Source organism: Scyliorhinus torazame, chromosome 30 (assembly GCF_047496885.1).
Source record: "Scyliorhinus torazame isolate Kashiwa2021f chromosome 30, sScyTor2.1, whole genome shotgun sequence".
Lineage (NCBI taxonomy): Eukaryota > Metazoa > Chordata > Chondrichthyes > Carcharhiniformes > Scyliorhinidae > Scyliorhinus > Scyliorhinus torazame.
This window is the reverse complement of record NC_092736.1, coordinates 27,548,878-27,568,208: the sequence shown is the minus strand read 5'-3', so window position 1 is coordinate 27,568,208 and position 19,331 is coordinate 27,548,878. Positions and strand designations below refer to the sequence as shown.

General features: G+C 46.3%; 1 protein-coding gene across 2 annotated transcripts in view; it reads left to right on the top strand.

Moving 5' to 3' along the window:
* Window positions 1-19,331, top strand: part of LOC140404468 (sorting nexin-27-like) — a 195,179-nt gene that overhangs the window by 145,457 nt on the left and 30,391 nt on the right. For both annotated transcript variants that reach the window (XM_072493049.1, XM_072493050.1), the window contains exons 5-6: window positions 10,690-10,794; window positions 12,357-12,435. In XM_072493049.1, the coding sequence (XP_072349150.1) occupies window positions 10,690-10,794; window positions 12,357-12,435 (184 nt within the window). The remainder of the gene's footprint in view (window positions 1-10,689; window positions 10,795-12,356; window positions 12,436-19,331) is intronic.

Genomic DNA, 19,331 nt, shown 5'->3' with positions numbered 1-19,331 from the left:
CTGGTTCCTCCTGTTACACAGATACCTAGAAAATGTTAGAATGAAACCCGTTTCTGGGCGGCAGGGTGGCGCAGTGGTTAGCACTGCTGCCTCACGGCGCCAAGGACCCGCGTTTGATCCAGTCCCGGGTCACTGGCCGTCTGGAATTGGCTCATTTACCCCATGTCTGCATGAGTCTCACCCCCCGCAACCTAAAACGACGTGCGAGGTAGGTGGATTGGCCACGCTAAATGAAATGAAAATGAATGAAAATCGCTTATTGTCACAAGTAGGCTTCAATGAGGTTACTGTGAAAAGCCCCTAGTCGCCACATTCCGGCGCCTGTTCGGGGAGGCTGGTACGGGAATTGAACCATGCTGTTGGCCTGCTTGGTCTGCTTTAAAAGCCAGCGATTTAGCCCAGTGTGCTAAACCAGCCCCTAAATTGACCCTTAATTGGGAAAAAATTATATTTAAAAAGAAAAAAAAAGAATTAATACCATTTCTAATTTCTGGGTAACTATTGTAAAGACACGGACTGATTTCCCCGTCACCACAGGTCCAGCTCAATCCCCCCTCCCCAACCCAATGACCCACCCGCCTTCGGTTTCAATCCCCCCACTAACCCCAAAATCATGTCCACTTGCCTTCTCCTTAGCCTGTCAATTTCAATGGACGTTTAAACTTAACCTGATTTACAACATCCAAGTGCTGTAAAGACTGGGACATGTCCCTCTTCAGTCTGACTCTGCTGGACTGTGATGCTGCATCTCGCCCAGCCTGAGTCGGAGGGTCAGGTAAGGAAGACATTTCACTTAAGTAATTGGCCGCGGAAGTAATTGGCCATGGAGTGACAATCCGGCACTGATTGCCACTCTGAGGAAATTGCGGTCCAATAGTTTCATCCATTTGTGATGAAAGGGTTGATAGGCTAGATAAACATCTCAATTACGCAAGTACAGAAGTATTACATCTGCCAGTGCCTCAATGGGAGATGTACCAATTGCTGTTGTTAAATGTAACACTGAAGCATTAAACCCTTTTCTCAAATATGAAGCTGGGACTGAAATGCAAAGTACTTTTGTCAAGGGTAATGGATTATTTGTTGTGCCAACAATGTGCCTTAGCTGAGCTGCAAGACATCAGTCTTATTTGTAGAATGATTCAGCACAGTGAAGCCATCTGAAAGAGTTATCTAATTACTCCCTGCATTTTCTCCTAAGCCCTACAAAAATGTCAGTATTTATTCCATTCCCTTTTTGAAAGTTATTCAGTCAACTTCCACCCTTTCAGTTAGTGCAATCCAGACCATAACTTGCTGCGTAAGTTTCTCTTCTCCCCCATTGCCACTTATTTTAAATCTGGGTCCTCTGCTAACTGACCTTCCTGCCAGCAGTTGCCAAAATCCTTTATGATTTTGAGCACCTGTATTGAATCTTCGTATCGTTGTTCGCATTCTAGTAATTCCCCCTGAAGTATAGGTTGTATCCAATGCCCGACGGTATGTCTTCAGCACACGGCGGTCGTGTTGTGCGCAAGCTGGTGTCTCATTTGGGTAGCACAAATGGATAGCACTGTGGCTTTACAGCGCCAGGGTCCCAGGTTCGATTCCCCAGTGGGTCACTGTCTGTGAGGAGTCAGCACGTTCTCCAGGCTCTGTGGGTTTCCTCCGGGTGCTCCGGTTTCCTCCCACAGTCCAAAGACGTGCGGGTTAGGTGGATTGGCCATGATAAGTTGCCCTTAGTGACCAAAAAGGTTAGGAGGGATTATTGGGTTACGGGGATAGGGTGGAAGTGAGGGCTTAAGTGGGTCGGTGCAGACTCGATGGGCCGAATGGCCTCCTTCTGCACTTTATGTTCTAGGTTCATTTGTACAATAGAATGTAATGGTCGGTTGCATTTGATCATCAGTAGGGGCTGGTTTCACACAGTGGGCTAAATAGCTGGCTTGTAATGCAGAACAAGGCCAGCAGCGCGGGTTCAATTCCCGTACCAGCTGAGAATTCTGAATTCTCCCTCTGCGTACCCGAACAGGCGCCGGAATGTGGCAACTAGGGGATTTTCACAGTAACTTCATTGAAGCCTACTTGTGACAATAAGCAATTATTGTTATTTCCTGATGATATTGGAGCACTGTTTTATCTGAATGGTCTAGTTGGACTAAGTTATGGATCAATGCGAGTCCAACCAGATGCTCCGCAAGTATTTTTTATTTTGTTTTGTTATGTCCAATTAGAGCAGCCAATTATTTATTTTTCCAATTAAGGGGTAACTTAGCATGGCCAATCCACCTAACCAGCACATCAATGAATTACTTTTGAATATAGTCACTGTTATGGGCGGCATGGTGGCACAGTGGTTAGCACTGTTGCGCCCCAGCTCCGGGGTCCCAGGTTTGATTCCCAGCTTGGATCACTGTTCGGAGTCTGCACGTCCTCCCCGTGTGTGCGTGGGTTTCCTCCGGGTGCTCCGGTTTCCTCCCACAGTCCACAGATGTGCAGGTTAGGTAGATTGGCCATGATAAATTGCTCTTGGCATCCAAAAAGGTTAGGTGGGGTTATGGGGATAGGGTGGAGGTGTGGGCTTTATGCCCTTTCCAAGGGCTGGTGCAGACTCAGTGGGCCGAATGGCCTCCTTCTGCACTGTAAATTCTATGATTCTATAGTGGCAGCTATGTTGCATCTCACAAACAGCCAAATGAGAACTCACTAACCTGTCTAATGGACAGGGCTACCTTGCTCTTCTTTAAAAGATTCTGTGGCACTATTTCACAACCCCCCCTGAGAGGCCTCCTATTCAAATTCTTACCTGAAAGACTGTACATCTGACAGTGCAGTACTCCTGTCGTACTCTTCTGGAGTGAGCCAGCTCTGAAGTTGGACCAGCAGTGATGCCGGACTTGATTTTCCTCCGATCACTGCCCTGCGGATCACTAAAGTCCCTGTGTCATGCAGTGTGTGAGATGGGCTTCATTTGGGAAACTGGAATACTGCTTAATTGAGTGTCCTTTCGCATGAATTGATCCCACTGCTTAATGAGTTTTTTTTCCTGTAGCACTGCTAGGAGTTTAATCAGATTGCACGAGCCATCACTGAGATGTATACAGGCCTCACCGTACTGGAAGCTGTGAATAGTAGATTCAGGTCTGCAGTACTGAAGATATTTTGGGTTAATTAACCTTCTCTCCAAGGGCTGTACGGATCATTGTATGGGGGCTGTACGGATCATTGTATGGCACTGTTTGGTTAAGCAAAGATCGCCATGTTTTGGAGCTCTCGGTTTGGAGAGGAGAGACAGTGCGAGAATCCATTTACTGCTTTCAGGAATCGTTTCCGCCAGCATTAACTGCTCAGATAGTGACCTTGAAGGAGAGAGGGTATTGGAAATGAGGGCACCGCTTTGGTTGAAGTGGGATTGGCCCTCTGATATGCCCTGCCTCTCTCTGAAAGTAGTATGGGCACTGTGAACAGCTAGCCGCAGTTTGTGTTTGCTCTGTGATCTGAGCTCCAGTTACAGGTATCTCTTGGGTATAAAACTGTGACTACTATTAAAACCAATCCAGGTCGCAGACAATCTGCTTCAGTAAACACTTGTACTGACTGTTGCCTTCTCGACTTATAAACGCAGCCAGTGACTGGATATCTTGAGTGCCAATTAATGTGTGCAGTCTGTGTACTGGGTGTGATGGACAGTCAAAGGTCATTTTATTAGCGCCATTTGGTGAAAGATTTGCTTTTTTAAAAGATAAATTTAGTGTACCTAATTCATTTTATCTAACTAAGGCGCAATTTAGCGCGGCCAATCCACCTGCCCTGCACATCTTATGGGTTGTGGGGGTGAGACCCACAAAAACGGGGAGAATGTGCAAACTCCACACGGCCAGGATTGAACCTGGGTCCTCGGTGCCGTGAGGCAGCAGCACCAACCACTGCGCCACCGTGCTGCCCAAAAGATTTGCTTCAAATTATAAGGACTAGGATGAGGCACCAAGTAAAGTGAGTTGGTTAACAAGGGAGACGAGAGGGAGTTAAAGCTGGAGATTGTGAACAAAGAACAAAGAAAAATGCAGCACAGGAACAGGCTCTTCGGCCTTGCCAACCTGCGCCGATCCAGATCCTTTATCTAAACCTGTTGTCTATTTTCCAAGGATCTACTTCCCTCTGTTCCCTGCCCGTTCATATATCTGTCTAGATGCATCTTAAATGATGCTATCGTGCCCGCCTCTACCACCTCCGCCGGCAAAGCGTTCCAGGCACCCACCACCCTTTGCGTAAAAATCGTTCCACGCACATCTCCCTTAAACCTTCCCCCTCTCACCTTGAAATCGTGACCCCTTGTAATTGACACCCCCACGCTTGGAAAAAGCTTGTTGCTATCCACCCTGCCCATACTTCTCATAATTTTGTAGACCTCAATCAGGTACCCCCTCAACCTCCGTCTTTCCAACGAAAACAGTCCTAATCTACTCACCCTTTCTTCATAGCTAGCACCCTCCATACCAGGCAACATCCTGGTAAACCTCCTCTGCACCCTCTCTAAAGCATCCACATCCTTCTGGTAATGTGGCGACCAGAACTGCACGCAGTATTCCAAATGTGGCCTAACCAAAGTCCTATACAACTGTAACATGACCTGCCGACTCTTGTACTCAATACCGCGTCCGATGACGGCAAGCATGCTGTATGCCTTCTTGACCACTCTATCGACCTACGTTGCCACGTTCAGCGTACAATGGACCTGAACTCCCAGATCTCTCTGTACATCAATTTTCCCCAGGACTCTTCCATTGACCGTATAGTCCGCTCTTAAATTGGATCTTCTAAAATGCATCACCTCGCATTTGCCTGGATTGAACTCCACCTGCCATTTCTCTGCCCAACTCTCTACTCTAATCTATATTTTGCTGTATTCTCTGACAGTCCTCCTCGCTATCTGCAACTCCACCAATCTTAGTATCATCTGCAAACTTGCTAATCAAACCACCTCTCCTTCGCCCAGATCATTTATGTATATCGCAAACAACAGTGGTCCGAGCACGGATCCCTGTGGAACACCACTATTCACCTTTCTCCATTTTGAGAGACTCCCTTCCACCACTACTCTCTGTCTCCTGTTGCCCAGCCAGTTCTTTCTCCATCTAGCTAGTACACCCTGAACCCCATATGACTTCACTTTTTCCATCAACCTGCCATGGGAAACTTTATCAAACGCCTTACTGAAGTCCATGTATATGACATCCACAGCCCTTCCCTCATCAATTAACTTTGTCACTTCCTCAAAGAATTCTATTAGGTTTGTAAAACATGACCTTCCCTGAACAAAACCATGCTGCCTATCACTGATAAGTCTATTTTCTTCCAAATGTGAATAGATCCTGTCCCTCAGTATCTTCTCCAACAGTTTGCCTACCACTGACGTCAAGCTCACAGGTCTATAATTCTCTGGATTATCCCTGCTACCCTTCTTAAACAAAGGGAGAACATTAGCAATTCTCCAGTTCTCCGAGACCTCACCCGTGCTCAAGGATGCTGCAAAGATATCTGCTAAGGCCCCAGCTATTTCGTCCCTCGCTTCCCTCAGTAACCTGGGATAGATCCCATCCAGACCTGGGGACTTGTCCACCTTAATGCCTTTTAGAATACCCAAAACTTCCCCCTTCCTTATGCCGACTTGACCTAGAGTATTTAAACATCCATCCCTAGCCTCAACATCCGTCATGTCCCTCTCCTTGGTGAATACCGATGCAAAGTACTCATTAAGAATCTCACCTATTTCCTCTGACTCCACGCATAAATTCCCTCTTTTGTCTTTGAGTGGGCCAATCCTTTCTCTAGTTACCCTCTTGCTCCTTATATACGAATAAAAGGCTTTGGGATTTTCCTTAACCCTGTTAGCCAAAGATATTTCATGACGCCTTTTAGCCCTCTTTATTGCGCGTTTGAGATTTGTCCTACTTTCCCGATATTCCTCCAAAGCTTCATCAGTTTTAAGTCGCCTAGATCTTGTGTGCTTTTCACCTTAGCTAGTCTCACAATTCCACCCGTCATCCATGGTTCCCTAATCTTGCCATTTCTATTCCTCATTTTCACAGGGACATGCCTGTCCTGCACTCTAATCAACCTTTCCTTAAAAGACTCCCACATTTCAAATGTGGATTTACCCTTAAACAGCTGCTCCCAATCCACATTCCCTAGCTCCTGCCGAATTTTGTTATACTTGGCCTTTCCCCAATTTAGCACTCTTCCTTTAGGACTACTCTCGTCTTTTTGTCCATGAGTATTCTAAAACTTACGGAATTGTGATCGCTATTCCCAAAGTAATCACCGACTGAAACTTCAACCACCTGGCCGGGATCATTCCCCAATACCAGGTCCAGTATGGCCCCTTCCCGAGTTAGACTATTTACATACTGCTCTAAAAAAACTCTCCTGGATGCTCCTTACAAATTCTGCTCCATCTACGCCTTCAACACTACATGAGTCCCATTCAATGTTGGGGAAGTTAAAATCTCCCATCACGATCACCCTATTGCTCCTACATTTTTCTATAATCTGTCTACATATTTGTACCTCTACTTCATGCTCGCTTTTGGGGCCTGTAGTAAAGTCCCAATAATGGTACTGCACCCTTCCTATTTCTTAGCTCTACCAATATTGCCTCAGTGCTCGAATCCTCCATCGTGCCGTCCTTAATCACAGCTGTGATATAATCGCTGACCAGTAATGCAACTCCTCTACCCCTTTTACCTCCCTCTCTATCCCTCCTGAAGCATCTATACCCTGGGATATTTAGTTGCCAGTCTTGCCCTTCCCTCAACCAAGTCTCAGTAATACCAATAACATCATATTCCCAGGTACTAATCCAAGCCCCAAGTTCATCTGCCTTACCTGCTACACTTCTCGCATTGAAACAAATGCACCTCAGACCACCTGTCCCTTTGCGTTCATCATATCTTCCCTGTCTACTCTTCCCCTTAGTCATATTGAGTTTATTCTAGTAACTTACTGGCTTTAGTTGCTGCCTCTTTACCAACCTCTAACTTCGTAATCTGGTTCCCATCACCCTGCCACATTAGTTTAAAACCTCCCCAACAGTGTTAGCAAAAGCACCCTCTAGGACATTGGTTCCAGTCCTGCCCAGGTGTCGACCATCCGATTTGTAATGGTCCCACCGCCCCCAGAACCGGTTCCAATGTCCCAAATATCTGAACCCCTCCCTCCTGCACCATCTCTCAAGCCACGTATTCATTCTGACTATTCTTGAACTTTTACTCTGACTGTCTCGTGGCACTGGTAGCAATCCTGAGATTACTACCTTTTGAGGTCCTATTTTTTAAACTTATCTCCTAACTCCCTAAATTCTGATTGTAGGACCTCATCCCATTTTTTACCTATATCGTTGGTGCCTATATGCACCACGACAACTGGCTATTCACCCTCCCCCTTCAGTATGTCCTGCAGCCGATCTGAGACATCCCTGACCCGTGCACCCGGGAGGCAACAAATCCCCCCCTCCCCTTAAATCACCTGCTCCTCACCTTGAACTTGTTTTCCTTCATAACTGACCCTTCAACTAAGGGGAACAGCTGCTCCCTATCCACCCTGTCCATGCCCCTCACAATCTTGTACACCTCGATCAGGTTGGCCATCCGTCTTCTCTGCTTCAATGAAAACAACCCAAGCCTGTTCAACCTCTCTTCATAAGGCGACAAGGTAACACCGTGATTAGCACTGTTGCTTCACAGCGCCAGAATCCCAGGTTCAATTCCCGGCTTGCGTCACTGTCTGTGCGGAGTCTGCACGTTCTCCCCGTGTCTGCGTGGGTTTCCTCCGGGTGCTCCGGTTTCCTCCCACAAGTCCCGAAAGACGTGCTGTTAGGTGAATTGGACATTCTGAATTCTCCCTCTGTGTACCCGAACAGGTGCCAGAAAGTGGCGACTAGGGGCTTTTCACAGTAACTTCATTGCAGTGTTAATGTAAGTCTACTTGTGACACTAATAAAGATTATTATTACAAATGTTCCATCCCAAGAAACATCCTGGTGAATCGCCTCTGCACCCCCTCCAGTGCAATCACATCCTTCCTAGAATGTGGCAACCAGAATTACACACAGTACTCCAGCTGTAGCCTCACCGAAGTTCTATACAACTCCAACATGACCTCCCTGCTTTTGTAATCTATGTATAGATAGATTAACACCAGTAGGCTTTGAGGAGGAGAGATGGGAACAAAAAGAGAAAGGCCACCAAGAAATGTGGGATGGGGTGGTAGGTAAACAGAGGGCTGATCAGGCGAAAGGTGTAGATCGGGCTGAGTGAGCTGAGGTTGAGATGTGTGGAGGCTCAGAAAATGTTAGCATCATACGAAAAGTTAAATCTCACCACCTCATGGCACGTAAGACTGTGGATGAAGGTCCCTCAACAAACCATTGAGTATATCCCACAATTTGACTTGCCAATATTATTGAACAGAGCGATGCAGCTACCTGGGTATTAATGGTCCACCGAGTTCTGCCCTGGGAGAGGTTGGATTTATTTTAAATCCAGTCTTCTGAAAATGCCTCAACCTTTGGATATTCAATGAAAATTTGGGTGGGGGGGAATATATCTTTTTTTTTTTTTAAAAGAAAATATTTTATTCAGGCATTTATAATTTTAACATTAAACAAAGAGATCCAACACACACAAAGAACCCACAATAGCATACCCAACCCCCCCAGCATAGATCCTAACTACCCATACTATAGATTCCCTATCCTTATTTATCACTTCCACCCCCCCCCCCCTCCCCCATGGCTGATCGTCAATTCTTCTGGAAGAAGTCGATGAATGGCTGCCATCTCCAAGCGAACCCCTGTAGTGAACCCCTTAAGGTGAACTTAATTATCTCTAGCCTAAGAAGCCCTGCCATGTCACTGACCCAAACCACTGACTTTGGAGGCTCCGAGTCCCTCCATCCCAACAAAATCTGTCTCCGGGCCACCAGGGAGCCAAAATGTCAGCCTCCCCCCCCCCCCCCCCCCGATCTAAATATTGCCACCCCCATTTAACCCCTTTCAACCAGGTATTGTATCCCCATGCCTCTGCCAGTATGCTTCTATTAGCCACATATCAGGAGAGGGATCCCAGTGTGTTTGGTGCTCAGTTAGGTCTTGGTCTCTATCCCTTTTGTTTGGTCGCTCTTTGGCCCTGAATGCACAGTCCAGATTGGAACCCTATCCCATGGACCATTGTATGCCTGGGAGATGTTTGCTGTGGCCTCTTGGAAGCGGGTCGTGTGCAGTCTCTCCTTTTGTCCCTTGGGTGAGGGGTGTTGATCTAAGCTGCGCTCGAGTGTGTGTTGCTGTATTGAGCGGAACCCAACCGAAGAGGGAATCATTCCCAGCTGCGTTTGCAAGAATCCTCATGGCTGGTGTGAGGAAGACCTGGGATCAGGTGGCCTTAAGTCTTGCATTCTGTCCATGGTACAGGTAGAGAAGGGGCAGCAAGAAGATAAACTGAGATCTACAGTAGATACGGCGGCCTTCCATTAATTTACCTTTCTTTCTTTTAAGTTGATGACTTTGACATTCATTATGCAAACCTCCTGTTGTGTATTCACCTGTAATGGATAAAGTTTTCCAGTCACCTCTGAATATTTGTTAGGAGCACTGGTCTCAACTTGGCAATCGGAACTCGCGTAAAAAAGGACCAAAACCAATCAAAACCTCATTTAAAACCGAGATGCTGTCAGGATTTCAGGACTGTCTTCAAACTATTTTGGGGCTTGTGGCTATTGGTTCGGCGTAGGGTCAACTCTCTCTCAATAGGGGAGCCTGCGGTCCTCCGGTGCCCATGGCGACTTTTGTTCAGGTAACAATACAGTAAACTGGATGGCATGGGTTTGAATGACATTCTGATTGCCATTAGCATCTTGTTCTCTCGCGAGTGGGTTGGGGTGGATTTGCAAGTGTTGGATTGCCTAGGATACGCAGAGACAGCTGGCTTGCACTTGATTTCTTGGCTTACTGTCTGTGATGGTTAAATAAGTATTGTAGTCTGCAGAGCTCCCCATGGCTTGGACAGTTTGCACTGCTAAAAGCCTGGGGAGGATAGCGTGGATTCAAAGCATTAAAGTCCATTCATGAACCACTGCTGCCTTTGGGTGCAGAGTCTTGATTTTTCTTATAAATTTCGAGTACCCAATTCATTTTTTCCAATTAAGGGGCAATTTAGCATGGCCGATTCACCTACCCTGCACATCTTTGGGTTGTGGGGGCAAAACCCACGCAAACACGGGGAGAATGTGCAAACTGCACAAGGGCAGTGACCCAGAGCCGGGATCGAACCTGGGACCTCAGTGCCGTGAAGCAGGAGTGCTGACCACTGTGCCACCGTGCTACCCTGGATACAGAGTCCTGACGAGGGCAGATTGACCAGTTGATCTATCCTGGAATGACTGCTAACCCTTATTGGACCTGATGCGTGAAGCTGTGCCAATTGGGATAAATGCCTGTAGATGTAGCTAGAATTGGTGCCGTGTCTAAGGAAATCGAAACAGGGAGTGTTTGAGACGCAATTTGTATTTTCTGTTGGGAATCTAATTGTAATATTTGATGTCGTTGCTGAAATAATGTTCTGGTCCCACACATTTTCCTCCGGCTAGGAATTATACTCGACCTTTCCAGTAAATGAATGTTCTAACAGCTGCATGTTTATCGTTCCACTGTTCCAGAGTATAAACGGGCTGTCAGATGTGGACTTGAGGATAGCCTTGCCCGACAGGAACATCATCACGGTCACCGTGAAAAAGAACAGCACTGCAGAGGAGGTCTACAGGGTGAGTGAGTCATTGGCTCAAGTTTCTGGCGAATCTCAAAAAAATGAAGCCAATAGATAATTGTACAGTAGTTCAGAACTTGAGTAGAGGTGAATAAGACACGCTAACGAGGCAATCTCCAGGGCAATTCCCAAGAATGCCAAATATAAAGGGAACAATAATTTATACTGCATGAGAATACTGTCCTGATTGGTTGGCAAGTGGACTCTGTGGTGGTGTTGCCATGGGGAGTGCACCAGTTATCTGCAAATGACAGTTAACTGCCAAGCTTTGTTTAAATGCAAATCAGGCAGGTTGACTCTGATTGGTTAAGGCATTGCCCTGGGGAATGAACCACCGTGCCATCAGTTAACTGGTGCATGCGCCAGGGCAACACCGTTATCAATCAGAGTCCACTTGCTAACCAATCCGTGCACTCTTCATGCAGTATAAATTGTTGTTCCCTTTACATTTGATATTCTTGCTAATTGTCTTTGTGTGCAAGACAAAGAGCTTCGACAACATGTCTTCCTTCAGCAACCAACCTAATGTTAACTAATAGTAAAGCTTGCGGTTTGGATTTTGTTGCCGCGTTTGGCAAACATTGAAGAACAGATTTAGCTTTTGCTGGAATAAACAATCACAAGAATGAGTTCCAATGGGGTGAACTGTAGTCAGCAGGGATAGTGTGGCCAAGAGGATCAAAGTGCTTGGATTATGGCTTTAATTTTAATTAAAAAAATTAAATAATCTTTATTGTCACAAGTATGCTTACATTAACACTGCAATGAAATTCCTGTGAACAGCCCCTAGTCGCCACATTCCGGTGCCTGTTCGGGTACACAGAGGGAGAATTCAGAATGTCCAAATTCCCTGACAGCACGTCTTTCGGGACTTGTGGGAGGAGCCCGGAGGAAACCCACACAGACAAGGGGAGAATGTGCAGACTCCGCACAGACAGTGACCCAAGCCGGGTATCGAACCTGGGACCCTGGAGCTGTGAAGCAACAGTGCTTACCATTATGCTACCATGGAACGGTGTGGTTTGCCTAACCATTATTTGAGGGCAGTCATGAGTCTGCCTCATTGGTGGACCCGCCCCCCCCACCCCCACCCCCCAGAGCTCAGCAGGAACCTGACCATGTGGTTCAGTGACTGCCAGGATCCCGTTCGTGTTCCGTAGCTCCTCAGAAGTAACGCTTTGGGTTTAATGGACTTGGAGAGTTCCTGAAGATACCCGGCGCTGTAGAAATACTGGCTCTCTCTCTCTCCCTTTGCTTTCATTTCTGTTGAGGTGAAGCTGCTAAACATCAAGATTATGACTTAATAAGCGATAGAGTTTGGAGCTCAATTCTCTTCGCCCAGTAAATTTCTTAAACCCAGATGGGTAAACAATATCAAACAGCCGTGTAGATTATACACGTGACCAACGCTCTCTGGACGAAACTTGAATCCACATCCGGTAAAGGAGATTTCAACTAGCTGTTGTTTGAGCACGCTAATTGCCGCGTTGTGTCACATGCTCTGTACGGTATTCACCTTTTGACTGACCCCAAAGTCACACTTATGTTTAACCCCTACAGGCTGCACAAGAGCACTTACGAATGGATAGCATCACAGCAAGTTTCTTTACACTGTTTGAAGTCGTGGACCACTTCTTTGGTAAGGGCGACTTATTTGTTTTGTCATTATTGGGGAGGGGGAAACGAATAATGGTGTCAGAGCATGTCAAAAAGCTGTGATAAAAGAGCAATAATTTAAAAGCCAACTAAACTGCCATTCAGGAGCATGTTACAGAAGGATTAACTGGGTGAAAATGGCAGAATAACTAGGGGTGATTGCAAATGTTATGGTGCTCGACCTCCCATGGTGTATGGAGCAGGCTTAATCCAGCAGAGGGCAGCAGAGCGGAGCCACTGATTCGCTGTTGTGGGGAAAATTTGCATCAGTGCATTGCGGTCACTATATCCAGAAGGTGGTTTGTGGAGGAGCTGTTGTCAAGTAACAGTTAAACCCCAAACACTTCTTCAGTGTTTCTCTCCCTACCACCTCCTCTAACCAAAAAAAAACAATCACTGTAAGGTTCCCAGCCGAGTAAAGATCAAGAGGGAGACTCGAGGGCAGGTAGAAGTAGAAAGAAGTTGAACCGTGACGTCGCAGCCAGCAGTTAAGTGATTGGCTGGTGACTGGTAAGTAGTTTTTCTTTTCCCTGAGGTGTGTTGATAAGGTAGGGTTTTTCTAATTCTATTTTATTTTTATCGTGTGATTGGTAACAATTTTTAACATTTTTTTTCCTTTTTCATTTATCTGTTATTTGATATTATAGTTGGACTAAGTTGAGTTTAAGATTAAAAATGGCAGGAGATCTCAGACCCGTGTTATGCTCCTCTTGCTCAATGTGGGAGCTCAGGGCCGTGGCTGATGTCCTTGGCTCTTTCACATGCGGGAAGTGTGTCCAGCTGCAGCTCGTGTTAGACCGCATGACGTCTCTGGAACTGCGGATGGACTCATTTTGGAGCATCCGCGATGCTGAGGAGGTCGTGGATAGCACGTTTAGCGAATTGGTCACACCACAGATTAGGATTGCTGAGGGAGAAAGGGAATGGGTGACCAGAAGGCAAAGAAACAGCAGGAAGGCAGTGCAGGTGTCCCCTGTGGTCATCTCCCTCCAAAACAGGTATACCGTTTTGGATACTATTGGGGGAGATGGCTCACCAGGGGAAGACAGCAGTAGCCAGGTTCATGGCACCGTGGCTGGCTCTGCTGTACAGAAGGGCGGGAAAAAGAGTGGAAGGGCTATAGTCATAGGGGATTCAATTGTAAGGGGAGTAGATAGGCGGTTCTGTGGTCGGAAAAGAGACTCCCAAATGGTATGTTACCTCCCAGGCGCACGGGTCAGGAATGTCTCAGATCGGCTGCAGAACATTCTGAAGAGGGAGGGTGAACAGCAAGTTGTCGTGGTGCATATAGGTACCACTGAGAAAGGTAAAAAACGGGATGAGGTCCTACAAGCAGAATTTAGGGAGTTAGGAGCCAAGTTTAAAAAGTCGGACCGCAAAGGTAGTAATCTCAGGATTACTACCAGTGCCACGTGGTAGTCAGAGTAGAAATGAAAGAAAAGGCAGGATGAATGCGTGGCTTGAGAGATGGTGCAGGAGGGAGAGGTTCAGATTTTTGGGACATTGGGACCGGTTCTGGGGGAGATGGGACTACCAGAAATTGGACGGTTTACACCTGGGCCGGACTGGAACCAATGTCCTTGGGGGTGCTTTTGCTAACGCTGTTGGGGAGGGTTAAACTAATGTGGCAGGGGGATGGGAACCAAATGAGGAGTTTAGTGGGCAGTAAGGAGGTAGTGACTAAGCCAGTAAGGAACTAGATCATGAAGTCAGCGTGACTAAGGGGAAGAGTAGGCAGGGAGCAGATGATGAACGCAAAGGGACTGGTGGTCTGAGGTGCATTTGTTTTGATGCTAGAAGTGTAGTAGGTAAGGCAGATGAACTTAGGGCTTGGATTAGTACCTGGGAGTATGATATTGGTATTACTGAGACTTGGTTGAGGGAAGGGCATGATTGTCAACTAAATATCCCAGGATATTGATGCGGGATAGAGAGGAAGGTAAAGTGGGTGGAGGAGCTGCATTACTGGTCAGAGAGGATATCACAGCTGTGCTGAAGGAGGGCACTATGAAGGACTCGAGCAGTGAGGCAATATGGGCTGAGCTCAGAAATAGGAAGGGTGCGGTAACAATGTTGGGGCTGTACTACAGACCTCCCAACAGCGAGCGTGAGATAGAGGTACAAATATGTAAACAGATTATGGAAAGATGTAGGAGCAACAGGTGGTGGTGATGGGAGATTTTAATTTTCCCAACATTGACTGGGATACACTTAGTGGCAGATGTCTAGATGGAGCAGAATTTGTAATGAGCATCCAGGAGGGTTTTCTAGAGCAGTATGTAAATAGTCCAACTCGGGAAGGGACCATACTGGACCTGGTGTTGGGGAATGAGCCCGGCCAGGTGGTTGAAGTTTCAGTCGGGGATTACTTCGGAAATAGTGATCACAATTCCGTAAGTTTTAGAATACTCATGGACAAAGACGAGAGTGGTCCTAAAGGAAGAGTGCTAAATTGGGGGATGGCCAACTATACCAAAATTCGGCAGGACCTGGGGAATGTGGATTGGGAGCAGCTGTTTGAAGGTAAATCCACATTTGATATGTGGGAGGCTTTTAAAGAGAGGTTGATTAGAGTGCAGGACAGACATGTCCCTGTGAAAATGAGGGATAGAAATGGCAAGATTAGGGAACCATGGATGACAGGTGAAATTGTGAGACTAGCTAAGAGGAAAAAGGAAGCATACATAAGGTCTAGGCGACTGAAGACAGGTGAAGCTTTGGAAGAATAGCGGGAATGTAGGACCAATCTGAAACGAGGAATCGAGGGCTAAAAGAGATCATGAAATATCTTTTGCAAACAGGGTTAAGGAAAATCCCAAAGCCTTTTATTCATATACAAGGAGCAAGAGGGTAACTAGAGAAAAGGCTGGCCCACTCGAGGACTAAGGAGGAAAGTTATGCGTGGAGTCAGAGAATATGGGTGAGATTCTTAACGAGTACTTTGCATCGGTATTCACTGAGTAGAGGGACATGACGGATGTTGAGGTTAGGGATAGATATTTGATTACTCTAGGTCAAGTCGGCATAAGGAGAGAGGATGTGTTGGGTATTCTAAAAGGCATTAAGGTGGACAAGTCCCCAGGTCCGGATGGGATCTATCCCAGGTTATAGAGGGAAGTGAGAGAGGAAATAGCTGGGGCCTTAACAGATATCTTTGCAGCATCCTTGAACACGGGTGAGGTACCAGAGGACTGGAGAATTGCTAATGTTGTCCTCTTGTTTAAGAAGGGTAGCAGGGATAAGCCAGGTAATTATAGACCGGTGAGCCTGACGTCAGTGGTAGGGAAGCTGCTGGAGAAGATACTGAGGGATAGGATCTATTCCCATTTGGAAGAAAATGGACTTATCAGTGATAGGCAACATGGTTTTGTGCAGGGGAGGTCATGTCTTAGCAACTTAATAGAATTCTTTGAGGAAGTGACAAAGTTGATTGATGAGGGAAGGGCTGTAGATGTCATATACATGGACTTCAGAAAGGCATTTGATAAGGTTCTCCATGGTAGGCTGATGGAGAAAGTGAAGTCTCATGGGGTTCAGGGTGTACTAGCTAGATGGATAAAGAACTGGCTGGGCAACAGGAGACAGAGTAGTGGTGGAAGGGAGTTTCTCAAAATGGAGAATGGTGTCTAGTGGTGTTCCACAGGGATCCGTGCTCGGACCACTGTTGTTTGTGATATACATAAATGATCTGGAGGAAGGTATAGGTGGTCTGATTAGCAAGTTTGCAGATGACACAGATTGGTGGAGTAGCAGAGAGTGAAGGGGACTGTCAGAGAATACAGCAGAATATAGATAGTTTGGAGAGTTGGGCGGAGAATTGGCAGATGGAGTTCAATCCGGGCAAATGTGAGGTGATGCATTTTGGAAGATCCAATTCAAGAGCGGACTATACGGTCAATGGAAGAGTCCTGGGGAAAATTGACGTACAGAGAGATCTGGGAGTTCGGGTCCATTGTATCCTGAAGGTGGCTGTGCAGGTCGATAGAGTGGTCAAGAAGGCATACGGCATGCTTTCCTTCATCGCAAGGGGTATTGAGTACAAGAGTTGGCAGGTCATGTTACAGTTGTATAGGACTTCGGTTAGGCCACATTTGGAATACTGCGTGCAGTTCTGGTCGCCACATTACCAGAAGGATGTGGATGCTTTAGAGAGGGTGCAGAGGAGGTTCACCAGGATGTTGCCTGGTATGGAGGGCGCTAGCTATGAAGAAAGGTTGAGTAGATTAGGATTATTTTCATTAGAAAGACAGCGGTTGAGGGGGGACCTCATTGAGGTCTACAAAATCATGAGAGGTATAGACAGGGTGGATAGCAAGAAGCTTTTTCCCAGAGTGGGGGACTCAATTACTGGGGGTCACGAGTTCAAGGTGAGAGGGGAAAAGTTTAAGGGAGATATGCGTGAAAAGTTCTTTATGCAGAAGGGGGTGGGTGCCTGGAACGTATTGCTGGTGAAGGTGGTAGAGGCGGGCACGATAGCGTCATTTAAGATGTATCTAGACAGATACATGAATGGGCAGGGAGCAGAGGGATACAGATCCTTAGAAAATAGGCGACAGTTTTAGATAGAGGAGCTGGATCGACGCAGGCTTGGAGGGCTGAAGGGCCTGTTCCTGTGCTGTAATTTTTCTTTGTTCTTGTTCTTTGTTCTTAATGGACCATCTCGCATTTTCCTGCCCTGCAGCATTGGTGTTCATCATGTAGAACTTTACCACAACTAGTAAAGAGGCTCCCTTCATCAGTTAAAAACACTTGGATGATATCTCCCTTCTCCCTCTCCCAGAAGAAGCAATTGATCTTCCGCTGCATTGAATAAACTAATGAGATTAAAGGCAGATAAGTCTCCAGTCCCTGCACTCTAGGGTACTAAAGGAGGTGGCAGCAGAGATAATGGATGCTTTGGTTGATATTTCAAAATTCTCTGGGTTCTGGAAAAATCCAGGTGGATTGGAAACCCGCTAATGTGATGCTCCTGTTCAAAAGGTAGGAAACTATAGACTGGTTAGCTTGACCTCTGTGGTGGGGAAGTTGCTAGAATCGATCATTCAAGAGGAGATGAAGGAACATTTGGAAAGACTAAGCTCAATCCGCCATTGTCAGCATGGTTTTATGAAGGGTAAGTCATGCTTGACAAACTCGCTTGAGTTCTTTGAGGATGTAACCAGCAAGGTGGATAGTGGGGAACCTGTGGATGTGGTGTATCTAGACTTCCAGAAGGCGTCTGACAAGGTGCCACATAAAAGATTTACCCAGCAGGTGAGACCGCAGAGGATTGGGGGTAGAATACTAGAGTGGATTGAAGTTTGGATGACTGACGGAAAGCATGGCGTTGGGAGAAATACGGTTCTCTGGCTGGCGAACTGTAACTAGCGGGGTGCTGCGGGGACAGTCCTCAGACCTCAACTGTTCACAATCTATACAAGTGATCTGCATGCGCGGACAGAGTATAACATAGCAACATTTGTGGCTGATACTAAAATAGGTGGGAAAGCAGGCAGTGAAGAGGAGATAGAGTTTACAGATGGATATGGATAGGCTAGGAGAATGAGCTAAAATTTGGAAGATGGAGTTCAATGTGGATCAGTGTGAAGTTATCCATTCTGGCCGAAGGGCAGATTATTATCTAAATGGAAAGCAGATTCAAAATGTGTCTGGGCAGAGGGTACTGGGCATCTTTGTTCATGAATCACAGAAAGACAGCATGTAATTAAAAAGGCAAATGGAATTTTAGCATTTATTGCAAAAAGATTTCAGTATAATAGTAGAGAAGTATTGTTGCAATTGTATAGGGTGTTGGTGGGACCACATCTGGAGTATTGTGTCCAGTTTTCGTCTCCTTATTTGAGGAAGGATGTGGTGGCATTGGAGGCAGTTCAAGGGAGGGTCACCAGATTGATTCCAGGGATAAAAGGGGTGACGTATGAGGAGAGATTAAACAGTTTGGGCTCATACTCGCTGGAGTTTAGAAGGATGAGAGGGGATCTGATCGAGGTGTATAAAATACTAGAAGGTATTGATAAAGCAAACGTAGACCAAATGTTCCCGCATGTGGGGCAATCTAGAACAGGATTGTGTTGATATATGTTGAGAGGCGGTAGATTTAAAGCGGAGATGAGGAGCAACTACTTCTCGCAGAGGGTGGTGAGTTTGTGGAACTTGCTGCCTCATAGAGCGGCGGAGTCTGAATCATTAAATGGTTTCAAGAAGGAGAGAGATGTATTTCTGATAAAAGAAGGAGTTAAAGGGATATGGGGAAGAGGTGGGGAGGTGGATTTGGGACCAGGAAGAGATCAGCCAGGATCTGATTGAATGGTGGAGCAGGATCGAAGGGCTGAAATGCTTACTTTTGCTCCTAATTCCTTGTTCCTCTGCATTACTTGAAAATTATTCGTGACTGTCGTTACCCTGCAGAAGCTTTTCCAATGATCAAAAGTTAGGTGTGATCCATGCTATTCTCATTTAATTTAGAAATGGTCTTCTCTCAGTCACCAGGACTTCTGTTTGATTTTGAGACATGGACACAGCTGACTGCTTGGTCAAAGCATTTGATCTGGAGGGACATGTTGAAGGAGGAGGTGCAAGGTAGATGGAGAGAATTAGGGAAAGGAGCCCAGAGGATGTGTGTGTGGTTGACTGAAGGGATGCAATTGGTGAGACAAAGGACATCCGGTGGGTGTGCACAAAGGCCAACATTAGAGAAATACGGAGTTCTCAGATGGTTGTAGGGCCGTGGCAGAGGTGAATAATTTGAGCATCAGGACGTGATGAATCAGCAATGCGGCTACTCACTCATGCACTGCACAATTGCTATGAGCTCAGCGGTGTTGTTGATTTGCCAAGAGAGGTCTCCTCGTCCACCAGTCAGGAGATTTCTGAGCCCTT